Source organism: Enhydra lutris, unplaced genomic scaffold (assembly GCF_002288905.1).
Source record: "Enhydra lutris kenyoni isolate GAN:26980312 unplaced genomic scaffold, ASM228890v2 scaffoldscaffold13, whole genome shotgun sequence".
Classification (NCBI taxonomy): Eukaryota; Metazoa; Chordata; class Mammalia; order Carnivora; family Mustelidae; genus Enhydra; species Enhydra lutris.
The window spans coordinates 56,960,522-56,975,168 of record NW_019154097.1 but is presented as its reverse complement, the minus strand read 5'-3'; the positions used below and the strand labels follow the sequence as shown (position 1 = coordinate 56,975,168).

The 14,647-nt window shown below is 37.3% G+C and overlaps 1 protein-coding gene across 1 annotated transcript in view; it reads right to left on the bottom strand.

Moving 5' to 3' along the window:
• LOC111146224 (ATP-binding cassette sub-family A member 3-like) overlaps nt 1-14,647 on the bottom strand; it is a 117,373-nt gene that overhangs the window by 42,311 nt on the left and 60,415 nt on the right. Inside the window, exons 19-21 of the mRNA XM_022501678.1 lie at nt 9,126-9,375; nt 8,315-8,519; nt 189-405 (exon numbers count right to left, since the gene is read on the bottom strand). Coding sequence (XP_022357386.1) covers nt 189-405; nt 8,315-8,519; nt 9,126-9,375 — 672 coding nt within the window. The remainder of the gene's footprint in view (nt 1-188; nt 406-8,314; nt 8,520-9,125; nt 9,376-14,647) is intronic.

Here is a 14,647-nt window from a genome sequence, read left to right as displayed (position 1 = left end):
GAGGATCCCAGCTCTAACAAAGCACCCAGAATATTATAGGCACTCAGAAATAATTTTATGACTTACATCAAGTACAGGATTTTCCCAAAACCTAGAACTTAATTGTCTACTAACGTCCTTAGTCCCTTTCTACTTATTTACTGCTGCCTTCTGTGTAAAGAGAAACTTTATGAAGCCCTTACCCTTACCGAATTGAAGTGTGACATCTATGAGGAGACTGAAAATGCCTGAAAGGTAGTTGAACAGGACAAGTTTGATGTAGGCAGAAGTACTTCTAGTGAACAGGAAGCTCAGCAGGTATGTAAGGGGAATGGCAGACCAGCCATAGAGCATGAAGATCAGCATTGTGTCCAGAAAACGGTAATCTGTGATGTAAATATCCAGCTGGCACAATTTGAATGCTCCCTGAAACACAGAGTGCATAGAGATAAAGGCAAGGTGAAGGGCAAGTCAAAAATAATGCAAGCCAGAATGTTTATAGAGGAGATAGCAAGTCTTATTGCTATTTAGGATGGAAGTATTTATCAATTAAATGAATTAACCTCTAAAAAATACTTCAAACTAGGAGCATGAAGTAAGATACTTCTACCTGTACTTCATCAGAGGATAGTCCAATGAGCAGAACCACCATAATTCCCTTTATTTTTTTTCTACCCAGAATGGTTTTTTAATTAACAAATCAGTATACTTTCCCCCAGTAAGGCTAACTCTCACCTTTCCCAGAAAGATAATTATTCTAGAGAGCCTATTTTGTTAAAGATTTTTTATCTCTGGTTATACCTTACCTATCATACTTTTGAACCAAGTCTCCTACTCCCTACCCTACTCCCCACTCCCATCACATCCACCCAAGAAACTCTGGGGCTTAATTATTGACAGATACATATTTACTGCTATTTTATTATTTGTTTGGTCATTTTTGGAGATTTTCTCTGGTCCTTTCTTGCCTTTGTCATTTTTTGGTTTTTTCTTTCCAAAAAATCCTCTTTAATATTTCTTACAGAGCTGGTTTAGTGGTCACAAACTTCTTTAGTTTTTGCTTGTCTGGGAAACTATGTTTTCTTCTATTCTGAATGGTAGCCTTGCTGGACAGACTATTCTTGGCTGCAGATTTTTTCCCATTCAGGATGTTGAATTTATCATGCCACGTCCTTCTGGCTTGCTGTGATCTGATCTGCTAACCTTATGAGTTTTCCCTTGTATGTTAAGGACTTCTTCTGTCTTGCATTTTTGAGATTTTTTTCTTACCACTTTATTTTGCAAATTTAATTATAAAACATCTTATTGGCCTGCTTTTGTTGATCTTGATGGGAGTTCTCTGTGCCTCCTGGATTTGGCTGTCTGTTTGCTTCCCTGGGTAAGGGAAATTTTCAGCTATTATTTCCTCACATAAGTTTTCTGCCCCCTTTTCTCTCTCTTCTTCTTCTGGGACTCTTAAAACAGATGTTATAATGTTTGATGGAGTCACTGAGTTACCTAAGTCTATTTTCATGTTCCATAATTCTTTTTTTCTCTCTTTTGTACAGCTTCATTATTTTCCATTATTTTGTCTTCTATATCACTAATTCATTCCTCTGCTTCTTCCAGCCTACTATTCATTACATGAAACCTATTTCTAATCTCAGTTATTGCATTCTTCATTTCTGATGGGTTCATTTTTAACTCTTTTTTACTGTTTCTGTGGTAAGGGTCTCCCTGATGTCTTCCATTCTTTTCACAAGCCCAATGAGTATCTTTATGATTATGCTTTATTTTTTATGGTTTAGTAATTGTTTTTAATTTTTTAAAATTTATTTTTTTAGTGGTCACAATTTATTTAAAATACAAACTCTTTGTCCTGCTATTCAACTTTTAAAACATTTTCACACAGGAGTACCTGGGTGGCTCAGTTGGTTAAGTGTCTGCCTTCAGCTCAGGTCATGATCCTGGGGTCCTGGGATAGGGATCCACATCAGGCTCCCTGCTCAGCAGAGAGTCTGCTTATATCTCTCCCTTTGCCTGTTCCCCTGCTTGTGCTCTCTCTCTCTCAATCTCGCAAATAAATAGAATCTTTTAATAAAAAAATAAAAAATAAAAACTTCACATGTATGGATTCTTTATCTAATGGATAGATGCATATTCACAATATATATTACAATATTTTCAGTTACACAGATATGTCATTTAATAACATGCAATCATAGCATAGGCCTGCATTTTAAAAAATTATTTATTTATTTAATTTAAATTCGATTAATTAGTATATAATGTATTATTTGTTTCAGGGGTACAGGTCTGTGATTCATCAGTCTTATATAATACCCAGTGCTCATTATAACACATGCTCTCCCCAATGTCCATAGCCCAATTACCCCATCCCCCCTTCCTTCTCCCACCCAGCAACCCTCAGTTTGTTTCCTGAGATTAAGAGTCTCTTATGGCTCATCTCTCTTTCTTGTTTTGTCTTACTTCACTTTTTTCCCTCTCTTCCCCTATGGTCCTTTGTTTTGTTTCTTAAATTCCACATATCAGTGAGATCATATGATAATTATCTTTCTTTGATTGACTTATTTCGCTTAGCATAATACCCTCTAGTTCTATCCACATTGTTGCAAATGGCAAGATTTGTCTTTTTGATGGCTGCATAATATTCCATCATAGATATTGCTTACATCTTCTTTATCTCTTCATCTATCAATGGACATCTGGGCTATTTCCATAATTTGGCTATTGTGGACATTGCTGCTATGAACATTGGGGTGCAAGTGCCCCTTTGAATTACTACATTTGTATCTTTGGGGTAAATACCCAGCAGTGCAATTACTGAGTTGTAGGGAAGCTCTACTTTCAACTTTTTGAGGAAACTCCATACTGTTTTCCAGAGTGGCTGTACCAGCTTGCATTCCCACTAACAATGTAGGAGGGTTCCCCTTTCTCCACATCCTTGCCAACATCCTTTGTTTCCTGACTTATTAATTTTAGCCATTCTGAATGGTGTGAGATGGTATCTCATTGTGGTTTTGATTTGTATTTCCCTAATGCTGAGTGATGTTAAACACTTTTTCATGTGTCTGTTGGCCATCTGGATGTCTTCTTTGCAGAAAGGTCTGTTCATGTCTCTTGCCCATTTCTTAATAGGACTATTTGGTTTTTGGGTGTTGAATTTGATAAGTTATTTATAGATTTTGGATACTAACCCTTTATCTGATATGTCTTTAGCAAATATCTTCTCTCATTCTGTCAGTTGTCTTGGTTTTGTCAACTGTTTCCTTTGCTGTGCAAAATCCTTTCTTTTGATGAAGGTCCAATAGTTCATTTTTGCCTTTTATCTCTTGCCTTTGGAAATGTGTCTAGCAAGAAGTTGCTGTGGCCAGGTCACAGAGGTTGCTGTGCATGTTCTCTTCTAGGATTTTGATGGATTCCTATCTCACACTGAGGTCTTTCATCCATTTTGAGTCTATTTTTGTGTATGTTGTAAGGAAATAGTTCAGTTTCCTTCTTCTGCATGTGGCTGTCCAGTTTTCCCAACACCATTTATTGAAAAGACTATCTTTTTTCCATTGGACATTCTGTCCTGCTTTTTCTGCATCTATTGAGAGGATCATATGGTTCTTGTCATTCCTTTTATTTATGTGATCTATCAGGTTGATTTGCAGAGGTTGAACCACCTTGGAGTGCAGGAATAAATCCCACTTGGTCATGGTGAATAATCTTTTAACGTAGTGTTGATTCCTATTGGCTACTACCTTTAAGAGAATTTTTGCATCCATGTTGATCAGGAATATTGGTCTGTAATTCTCCTTTTTGGTTTTGGGATCAAGGTAATGCTGGCCTCATAAAAACTGTTTGGAAGTTTTCCTTTTATGTCTATTTTTGGAAACAGCTTCAGAAGAACATGTATTAATTCTTCTTTAAATGTTTGGTAGAAATCTCCTGGGTAGCCCTCTAGCTCTGGGCTCTTGTTTGTTGGGAAATTTTTGATTACTGCTTCAGGTTTTCTTCAGGTTTGTTCAGGCTTTCTATTTCTTCTTGGTTCAGTTTTGGTAGATTATATTTCTCTACAAATGCATCCATTTCTTCCAGATTATCTAATTTGTTGGCATATAGCTGCTCATAATATGTTCTTACAATTGTTTACATTTCTTTGGTGTTGGTTGTGCTCACTCCCCCCCCTTTTTTTTTTAAAGATTTTATTTATTTATTTGACAGAGAGAGAGATCTCAAGTAGGCAGAGAGGAAGGCAGAGAGAGGGAAACAGGCTCCCTGCTGAGCAGAGAGCCCGATGTGGGACTCGATCCCAGGACCCTGAGATCATGACCTGAGCTGAAGACAGCGGCTTAACCCACTGAGCCACCCAGGCACCCAATTGCTCCCCTTTTATTCATGATTTTCTTTATTTGGGCCCTTTCTCTTTCCTTTTTGTTAAGTCTGGCCAGGTGTTGATCAAGCCTATTAATTCTTTCAAAGAAAAAGCTCCTGGTTTTGTTGATCTGTTCTACTGTTCTTTTGGTTTCTATTTTATTGATTTCTACTCTGATATTTATTATTTCTCTTCTTCTGCTCTGCTTAGGCTTTATTTGCTATTCCCTTTCCAGCTCCTTTGGGTGAAGGGTTAGGTTGTATATTTGAGAACTTTCTTGTTTCCTAAGAAAGGCTTATAATGCTATATAATTCCCTCTTACTACCACCTTTGCTCTATCCCAAAGATTTTGAACAGTTGTGTTTTCATTTTCACTTATTTCCATGAATTTTTTTAAATTCGTCTTTAATTTCCCAGTTGACCCATTCATTCTTTAGTAGGATGCTCTTTAACCTTCATGTATTGGAGTGCTTTCCAACTTCTTGTGGTTGAGTTCCAGTTTCAAAGCACTGTGGTCTGAAAATATGCAGGGAATGATCCCAGTCATTTGATACCAGTCGAGACCTTATTTGTGACCCAGTATGTGATCTATTCTGGAGAATGTTCCATGTACACTAGAGAAGAATGTGTATTCTGTTGCTTTGGGATGGGATGTTCTGAATATATCTGTGAAGTCCATCTGCCCCAGTGAGTCATTCAAAGTTCTTAATTCCCTGTTGATCTTCTGTTTGGATGATCTGTCCATTGCAGTGTGGGGGTCTGTGTTAAAGTCCCTTACTACTATTGTATTATTCTCAGTGTATTTCTTTGATTTTGTTATTAATTGGCTTATCTAATTGGCTGCTCCCATGTTAGGGGCATAGATATTTAAAATTGTTAGATCTTATTGTTTGACAGACCCTTTTAGCATAATATAGTGTCCTTCCTCATCTCTTATTATGGTCTGTGAGTTTCCACAGTGCTGGAGATTGGGAGGCCACCATTTTCATTCTTATCCTCAAAGCTGTGGGGAAAGTCTTCAGGGAACAAAAGCCGCATAGAGCAAACCAGAGCAGAAATACTTAGTCTGGCCCCCTGGCAAGGGTGGTGCAATTCTGCCTGGTGCAAAGACATTTGAGAATCAATGCAACAGTTCCTTCCCCCAGAAGATCAGCAATTACACATCTAGCCAAGACCAAGTCATCCATTAATGAGAACTGCATAACTCCAATGCTAGGGGAATATAGCAAACAGATCTCATGTTTTGTTTTGTTTTGTTTTGTTTTCCCCATGATTCTCTAATCTTTCAACATTAATTTTTAAAATTTTCTTTTAAAAAAAGTTTTCTTCTTTCCTTCTTCAACCAACTTCTTATTTTATCAACACCTTTTAAAAAATCTTTTTAAAATTTTCATTTTTTTAAGATTTTATTTATCTGACAGACAGAGATCACAAGTAGGCAGAGAGGCAGGAAGAAGCAGGCTCCCTGCTGAGCAGAGAGCCTGATGCAGGGCTCGATCCCAAGACCCTGGAATCATGACCTGAGCCGAAAGCAGAGGCTTTATCCCACTGAGCCACCAAGGCGCCCCTAAAATTTTCATTTTTATGGTCATATTCTACCCCTTCATTATGTTAATCTTATTTTTATATTATAATTTTTTCTTTCTTTAAATTTATGGGATACAGTTTATTCTACCAGACCAAAATACACCCCAAATCTGGTGTATGGCTCTTCTATTCACCCACCTGATCATATTCTCTTTTTGTTTTGTTTTGTTTTGTTTTATTAAAGTGTCTTTTAATTTTCATCTTCACAATTATATTCTATTTTTTCAATGTATTTAATTTTATTTTTGTATATATAAGTTTTTTCTTTACAAAATTTTGAGACGTAGTTTCTTCTAACAAACTGACCAAAATACACTCAAGAGATAGTGTATTGCTCTGTTCTTTTCACCTGTTTATATCCCTTCCTTTTGTTTTTGTTGTTCTTTCTCTTTCATTTTTTTCTTGTTGTTTAATTTCCACTTTTACAGCTACAGTCTATCCTTCCACTGTATTTAATTTTATTTTTATACATATATATACCTTTTTCTTTCTTTATAGTTTGGGATTTAGTTTTCTAAAAGGCAGACCAAAATACATACAGAATCTGGTGTATTGCTCTTCTGCTCACTGTCTGATTATATTCTCTTTCTCTTTTTTCCCCCCAATTTTGGGTCTGATTTGTTTAGTGTATATTTCTCTGGGATTGTTGTTGCCATTTTAGTATTTTATTCTATCATTCATCTAGTTTTATCTGGACAGAATGACAAGACAGAAAAACTCACATCCAAAGAGAGAACAAGAGGCAGTACTGACTATCAGGGACCTAATCAATATGGACATTAGTAAGATGTCAGAACTAGAGTTCAGAAAAATGATAAAGGTACTAGCTGGGCTTGCAAAAAGCATAGAAGACACTAGAGAATCAGTTTTAGGAGAAATAAAAGAACTAATATCTAACCAAGTCAATTGTTGCTTTAAATTCTCTATCAGGCATGCTACTTATATCAGTTTCATCTAACTATCTGGCTGTGATCTCTTATCTTGTTCTTTCATTTGGGATGAATTCTTCTGTCTTGGCATTTTGTCCAAGTCATTGCTTTCTTGTGTTAGAAAACCCAGTTATGTGTCCTGCTCCTGAGAGTAAATGGCTTTAAGAAGAGGTCATGTAGTATCCAGAACCTGGTGCTTCAAAGTCTCTGGTGTGTGCTGTGTGTGCTCCGCTATTGTGTTTTCTTGCTCTATCCTTCAGGCCAGTCATCTGCAGAAACTCTCCTTTGGTTCTTGGCCAGAATGTGGAAAGTTTTAGCTAGGTGTGCTTTAGTCTGCTTATTATATGAAACCTGATATGACTTCCACTAGAACTGAAGCCCAGCAGAACTCTGGTTGAGAGATGTGGTATGGTCAGGGATTTCTGCTCGTCTTCTGGGGAAAGGTTCCACTGCACTGGGACTGATACATGCTTGACTGGGAAGGGCAGTCTCACCACAGCACTGGGACTTATTGTAAGCAAATTAGGCAGCATGCTTGTGTAGGTGCTGCACTGCTTCCTGAAGGTGGTTGTGTATTTATGATGAGGGGCAGGGGGGTCAAATAGTCCCAGCCAGTTCCTTTGTCTCCCAGAGAGATATTTCTGTTAAAGTTACCTCTCAGGGAAGCACTCTGAGAAGAGAAAATAATCCCCCACTCCCCCATGTGTCAGGTGTTTTTCAGATCATTGTTTCTATGTTCCAGGAGCAGCATAGTGCCTTCACGGCTCTATACTAGCCAAACATGCTGAATTCTAAAACTCCAGGCTTTAAGCCCTGATGGTTGCAAGAACTCACCAAAATTGTACCCTCTCATTTTCCCAGCCATGGCTTTAGGAAAATGTTTGCCTTGTGCATTCCCTTATGCTCTACTCTCTCTCACTCTTCTCTGTGACCACAGCTCCCTCCCCTTCATTGCATCAGTGATCTCTTTCTCCCCTAAATGGGTCTCCACACTTCCTACCTTCTATCATGTGACTCTTCTCTCCCTTTAGTTGTGGAGTTTGTTCTGTCAGTCTTCAGGTTGATTTCTGGAGTATTTAGAATTATTTGATAGTTATCCAATTGTGTTCTTGGGAGTAGATGAGCCTAGCATCCTCCTACCCTGCCGCCATCTTCTCTTAGAGTTGGTTTTTCTAAGGTTTCTTTCCTTGGCTTGCAAATGTCCACCTTTTGGCTGTGTCCCCACATGGTCTTCACTATGTGCGTGCACACTCCTTGTGTCTTTTTGTATGTTTAAATATCTTCTTAAAAAGCATACCAGTCAGAATGGATTAAGGCATACCCTAGCTACTTCATTTTAACTTTATCACCTCTTCGAAGGCCCTATTTCCCCATTTTGAGTTACATAATTAGGAAACAGGAATTTTCTGGGGGGTACGGAAGGAAAATGGACCCTCAACAAACTGTATCTAACACTTACAAGTAGTAAGCAGCAGGTAATGAAGAATATGATGAAATCCCACAGTAGAGCAGAAAGCCAGTACACAGGGACAGAAACCCCACTCAAAAGTTGGATGTGCTTTGCTTTAGTGACTCGTTCAGTCACTGTCAGGAGAGAAAAGCCACTGATTAAAAGAGCCATGCCAAAATGTATATATAAGGCCACCTGGACTCCATCCGATAATCTACAGAAGGGAAAAAAGTAGATATATCAGGAAATCAATACAGCAGAAAACATAAATTTCTACCAATAGCTATTTTTAATCATGTAAATGTAATCATGCAAGATAGGAGAGATACATTTAAAATATCAAATTGTAGGGGTACCTGGGTGGCTCAGTTGCTTAAACATCTGTCTTTGGCTCAGGTCATGATCCTGGGGTCTTGGGATCTACCCTTGAGGTGGGGAGTCTGCTTTTCCCTCTCCCTTGACCCTCCCCCTTGCTTCTGCTCTTGCTCTCTCTCACTCTCTCAAATAAATAAATAAATCTTTAATAAATAAAGAAGATATGGTCCACATATACTATGGAGTATTAGCCTCCATCAGAAAGGATGAATACCCAACTTTTGTATCAACATGGGCGGGACTGGAGGAGATTATGCTGAGTGAAATAAGTCAAACTTAAAACACACACACACACAAAATGAAATATTACTTAGCCTTAAAAACAAGATCTTACCATTTGCAACAACACAAATAGACCTCAAGGGCATTACGCTTAAATGAAATAAATCAGAAAAAGACAAAAAGAAAAAAGAAATACCAAATTTTAATAAAAAGAATAACTTACGTTCCACTTTGTTTTTTATCCTTAAAGTGTGGCTGAGGTTTATTGAAGACGGTTATGGAAGCATTAGAGCCAGCAATTGTCATGAGGAGAATATTGTCTAATATTGCCAGGGTCAGAGATGGTGAATGATATGCCTGATTGTTGAAAAGACCAGTAAGAATTATTTTATTTGTCTTCACCTCAATGGAAAATGCGACAATGCACAAGTGAATACAATCTTCATTTTCCATTAAGTATTTCAGTAGGTCACCTAGGATGAGGAAATAACATTGGTCAGATTACCCACGAAGAAATTATCTACAATATATGTTGGGAAAAGGAACAAATAATTTTACTTTGTTCTCATCCCTTTCAAGTTTCTTATGATTATTTCAAACATTTGTTATTCTCTTCAAACATTTTATCATTAAATTCCAAGCTCTCTCACTTCCTAGTCTATGACCTAGATTGCTACTTCACTGAGAAAACACAGGCAACGTGGTATAGATTTTCTTAACTTATCTATCTTTGTTTTTAAAGATTTTTTTTTTTTTTTTTTTACTTATGAGAGAGAGAGTGCATGAATGGGGAGGAGAGGGAGAAGCAGGCTCCCTGCCTAGGACCCTGGGATCATGACCTGAGCCAAAGGTAGATGCATAACTGACTGAACCAACCAGGCTCCCCTAATATACCTTAAAAACATCTGTAAGCATTTCCACTTATAGATCTTATTGCTTAAAGCAGAAAATAAAACCATGAAAATTTTAAAAGCTGGATTAAATAAATAAGAAATCACCTCTTTGAAAGTACTAGATATCTAAAAAAGAAATGTTGATCATTTGGGAGATAAGCCCTTAGAAGGACTGAAATGCACTGAATTGAGCCAAACATTCCAAACCCTCTTTTTCTTTAAAGCATTTTAGATTTATAAGTGATGGAATGCAGTGGTAAATCCTCAAGCTTTCAGGGGCTATACTGTAAGAGTGAGTAAGATATAGGTCAGTTCATATAAAAATTTCAACCCAGTCTCAAGGCACTTAAATCCCTAATTGGATTTAGATCTTCCCTTAAACTCAGTGCTTTTTAGGAGTTAAATTAAACTTCCTCTGGAGAAGATAATCTCAAGTAGAGTCTACATAATTTTCATACATACATCTGGCATTCCATTAAAAAATTACTAGGTATACCAAAAAACAGAACCAAGAAAAAGCACAGATTATAGAAATAGATCTACATATAAACTAGATATAAGAAACAGAATACTTACCAGAGAACTGGAGTCCACAGAAAATATCAAACATTTATGTTAGAATTGAAAAATATAAACATCAATTATGATTAAGAAATGGCAGGTTGGACACAAATGAAGAGTAGACAGGAAACTGGAAGACAGGTTAATTAGAAAATACTCAGCTAGTGAGATACCACCTCACACCAGTCAGAATGGGTAAAATTAGCAGGTCAGGAAAAGATAGGTGCTGGCGAGGACACAGAGCAAGGGGAACCCTCCTACACTATTGGTGGGAATGCAAGCTGGTGTAGCCACTCTAGTAAACAGTATGGAGGTTCCTCAAATAGTTGAAAATAGAGCTACCCTACGACCCAGCAATAGCACTACTGGGTATTTACCCTAAAAATACAAATGTAGTGACCTGACGGGGCATGTGCACCCCAATGTTCATAGCAGCAATGTCCACAATAGCCAAAATATGGAAAGAGCCCAGATGTCCATCAACAGATGAATGGATAAAGATGTGGTATGTATGTGTGTGTGTGTGTGTGTGTGTGTATATATATATAAAAAATGAAATATTATGCAGCCATCAACCCCCCCCCCAAATCTGGCCATTTGTTATGGCGTCAATGAAACTAGAGGATATTATGCTAAACAAAATAAGTCAATCAGAGAAAGACAATTATCATATGATCTCACTGACATGAGAAGTTTGAGAAATAAGACAGAGGATCATAGGGACGGGAGGGTAAAATGAAACAAGAGAGGGAGACAAAGCGTAAGAGACTCTTAGGGTGCCTGAGTGGCTCAGTTGGTTAAGTGACTGCCTTCGGCTCAGGTCATGATCCTAGAGTCCCGGGACTGAGTCCCGCATCGGGCTCCCAGCTCCATGGGGAGTCTGCTTCTCCCTCTGACCTTCTACCCTCTCATGCTCTCTCTCACTTTCTCTCTCTCTCTCAAATAAAATCTTAAAAGAGAGAGAGAGAGAGAGAGAGACTCTTAATCTCAAACTGAGGGTTCCTGGAATGGAGGGGGATGGGAGGGATGGGGTGGCTGGGTGATGGATATTGGGGAAGGTATGTGCTATGGTGATTGCTGTGAATTGTTTAAGACTGATGAATCACAGACCTGTACGCCTGAAACAAATAATACGTTATATGTTAGTAAAAAATAAAAAATAAAGAAAATACTCAGCTAAGGGGTGCCTGGGTGGCTCAGTCTGTAAGTATCTGCCTTCAGCTCAGGTCATGATCCCAGGGTCCTGGGATTGAGCCCCACATCAGGCTCCCTGCTCCATGGGAAGCCTGCTTCTCCTTCTCCTTCTCCCACTCCCCCTGCTTGTGTTCCCTCTCTCACTGTCTCTCTCTCTCTGTCAAGTAAATAAATACATTCTTTAAAAAAAAATGCTCAGCTAAAAGCACAGAGAGAAAGAGAATGGGAAACAAAGATAAAACATAATTTACCAATATTAAAAATGACTTAGGGGAAATCACTACAGATACTGAAGACATCAAAACAGTAACAAAGGAATACTGTGAACAACTCTACAAACATAATTTGACAATTTAGATGAAATAGAACACTTCTTCAAAACACACAAACTACAACAGCTCTCCCAATATAGGTCATTTGAATAATTGTAATTCTTAAGGAAATTTAACTCATAAATTAAAAATTCCTCCCAAAGGAATCTCCAGATCTAGATGTTTTCACTTGATTTTAGCCAAAAGGCTGAGAAGCAATTGGGTCTAGATGTTTTCACTGGAGAATTCTACAGAATATTTAAGGAAGAATCAACATTTATATAATATCTTTCAGAAAATACAGGATGAGGGAACATTTCTGAATTCATTTTATCAAGTTAGTATTACTCTGATAGAAAAATCATAAAAGACAATATCAAGAAAAAGGAAAATTAAAGACCGATATCTTTCACAAAAATAATGTAACACCCCTTAACAAAATATTAGCAAATAAAATTCATTAATATATAGAAAGAATTACAACTATGGTCAAGTGGGGTCTATTCCAAGGATTCAAGGCTATCTCAATATTCAAAACTCAGCCAGTGTTATTCACCATATTCACTTCAGGCTGAAGTAGAAAAATCATTAATAATCATATAAATTTATACAAAAAATTTTGACAAAACTTAGTAATCATTCATGAGAAAGCTCTGGAAAAAAGGTTATAGAGCTAAACTTCCAGACTTTTATACAGAACATCTAAAACATCTCTACAGCTAAGATTATACTTTTGATGAAAGACTGCATACTTTCCCCCTAAAACTGGGAACAAGGGAAAAATGCCCATTCTCACCACCCTGATTCGGTACTGTGCTGGAGGTTCAACCCAGTGCAATAAAGCATAAATAGGGAATAATAGGCATACAGATAATAAAAGAAGAAATGAAACTGCTTTTATTTACAGGTGACATGGCTATTTATGTAGAAAATCCAAAGAAATTCACAAAAAAATTTTTTAAACTAATATGTGAGTTCATCAAAGTTGCAAGTTACAAAATAAAGATATAAAAATCAATTATTTTCTATGCACTAGAATAACCAACCATATGGACGCCAAAATTAAGAACACAATGCCATTTATATTTACTCAAGAAATACTTAGGTGTAAATTTAGCAAAACATGTACAAGACATGTGTGATGAAAAGTATACAACATTGATGAAAGAAAGAAGTTCTTAATAAATGGAATTCTAAATAAATCAGTTGTGTTCATGGATTGAACATGGATTGTGTTCATAGTAAAGATGTCATTTCTCCCCAAATCGATATACAGATTTAATAGAATCCTATCAAAATTCTAACAAAAATGTTTTGTATTTATAGACAAGCTTATTCTAAAATTGAAATGGAAAAACAAAGGAACTAAGCAACTTTGGAAAACAAGAAAAAAGCAGGAGGAATTGGTCTACTGGATAAGACTGTATTTAATTATACACTCATTGTGTGCCAGGAACTGGGTTAGGTTCTAGAGATATAAAAGAAGTTGTGGCCTCTCCATAATTAGTTTGAGAAATGCATGAAGAAAGTGCTTTTGTAATTCAGTGAGATAAATTCCAAAAAAGAGGCATTCATCTAAATTGTGGATGAAGAGGAAATGTAAACTTCTGTTTGGGAGGGCAGATGGCATTTTCAGTTATTATAAGCTCATATTCTTTCTAAAGCACAAACCCACTTATTTTATGGCTCTGCTTAAAGAGTTAGCAGTGATGGGGCACCTGGGTGTCTCAGTGGGTTAAAACCTCTGCCTTTGGCTTGGGTCATGGTCCTGGGATCGAGCCCCGCATCGGGCTCTCCGCTCAGCGGGGAGCCTGCTTCCTCCTCTCTCTGCCTGCCTCTCTGCCTAGTTGTGATCTCTGTCTGTCAAATAAATAAATAAAATCTTAAAAAAAAAAAAAAAAGAGTCAGCAGTGTTTCTCCCAGTGTTAATGCATGTACTATTTGAGAAGAAAGCTACAGATGAGAAATTATCTAGAAATCTATTCTCCCATTAATAAACATTCTTTTTTAAGATTTATTTATTGGGGGGGCAGAGGGAGAAGGGAAGGGAATCTCAAGCAGACTCCACTCTGAGTATGGAGCCCCACACAACCATGAGATCACAATCTGAGCCCAAACCAAATGTGGATGCTCAACCCACTGTGCCACACAGGTGCCCCCAAAACATTTTCTTGTAGTTTGGGGAAAAGAGAGAGCAAGTTATAAAGGATTTCTTGCTCTATCTTTATCCTAAAAAATTCAGTTAAAAAAGGCATGCGGGTGGGATTAGAAACCATATAAAATTAGTAGAATTCAGTTATATAAGGTTCTGTAACTAAGATAATTAGGGCACAACTTAGAAAAGTACATGTAGGGGCGCCTGGGTGACTCAGTGGGTTAAGCTGCTGCCTTTGGCTCAGGTCATGATCTCAGGGTCCTGGGATCGAGTCCCGCATCAGGCTCTCTGCCCTGCAGGGAGCCTGCTTCCCTCTCTCTCTCTCTGTCTGCCTCTCTGCCTACTTGTGATCTCTGTCAAATAAATAAAATCTTTAGAAACGAAAAAAGAAAATTACATGTAAGTTTCTTAAAACAAAGTGAGATTGGTTAAGCCTAAGTATTATCTGCCTATGTCTAGATAATTTCTAGCTAATGAACGAAACAATAACAATTGAAAATGGATATCAGTGTGGCTACTGTATTATTCTATTGCATTTAGTCTCATTATCAATATAACAAACATATTCAGTTAGTCATTTCACTTTTTAAAATAAGCAGTATACTGTAATTTTTAAAAAAATAATGATTTT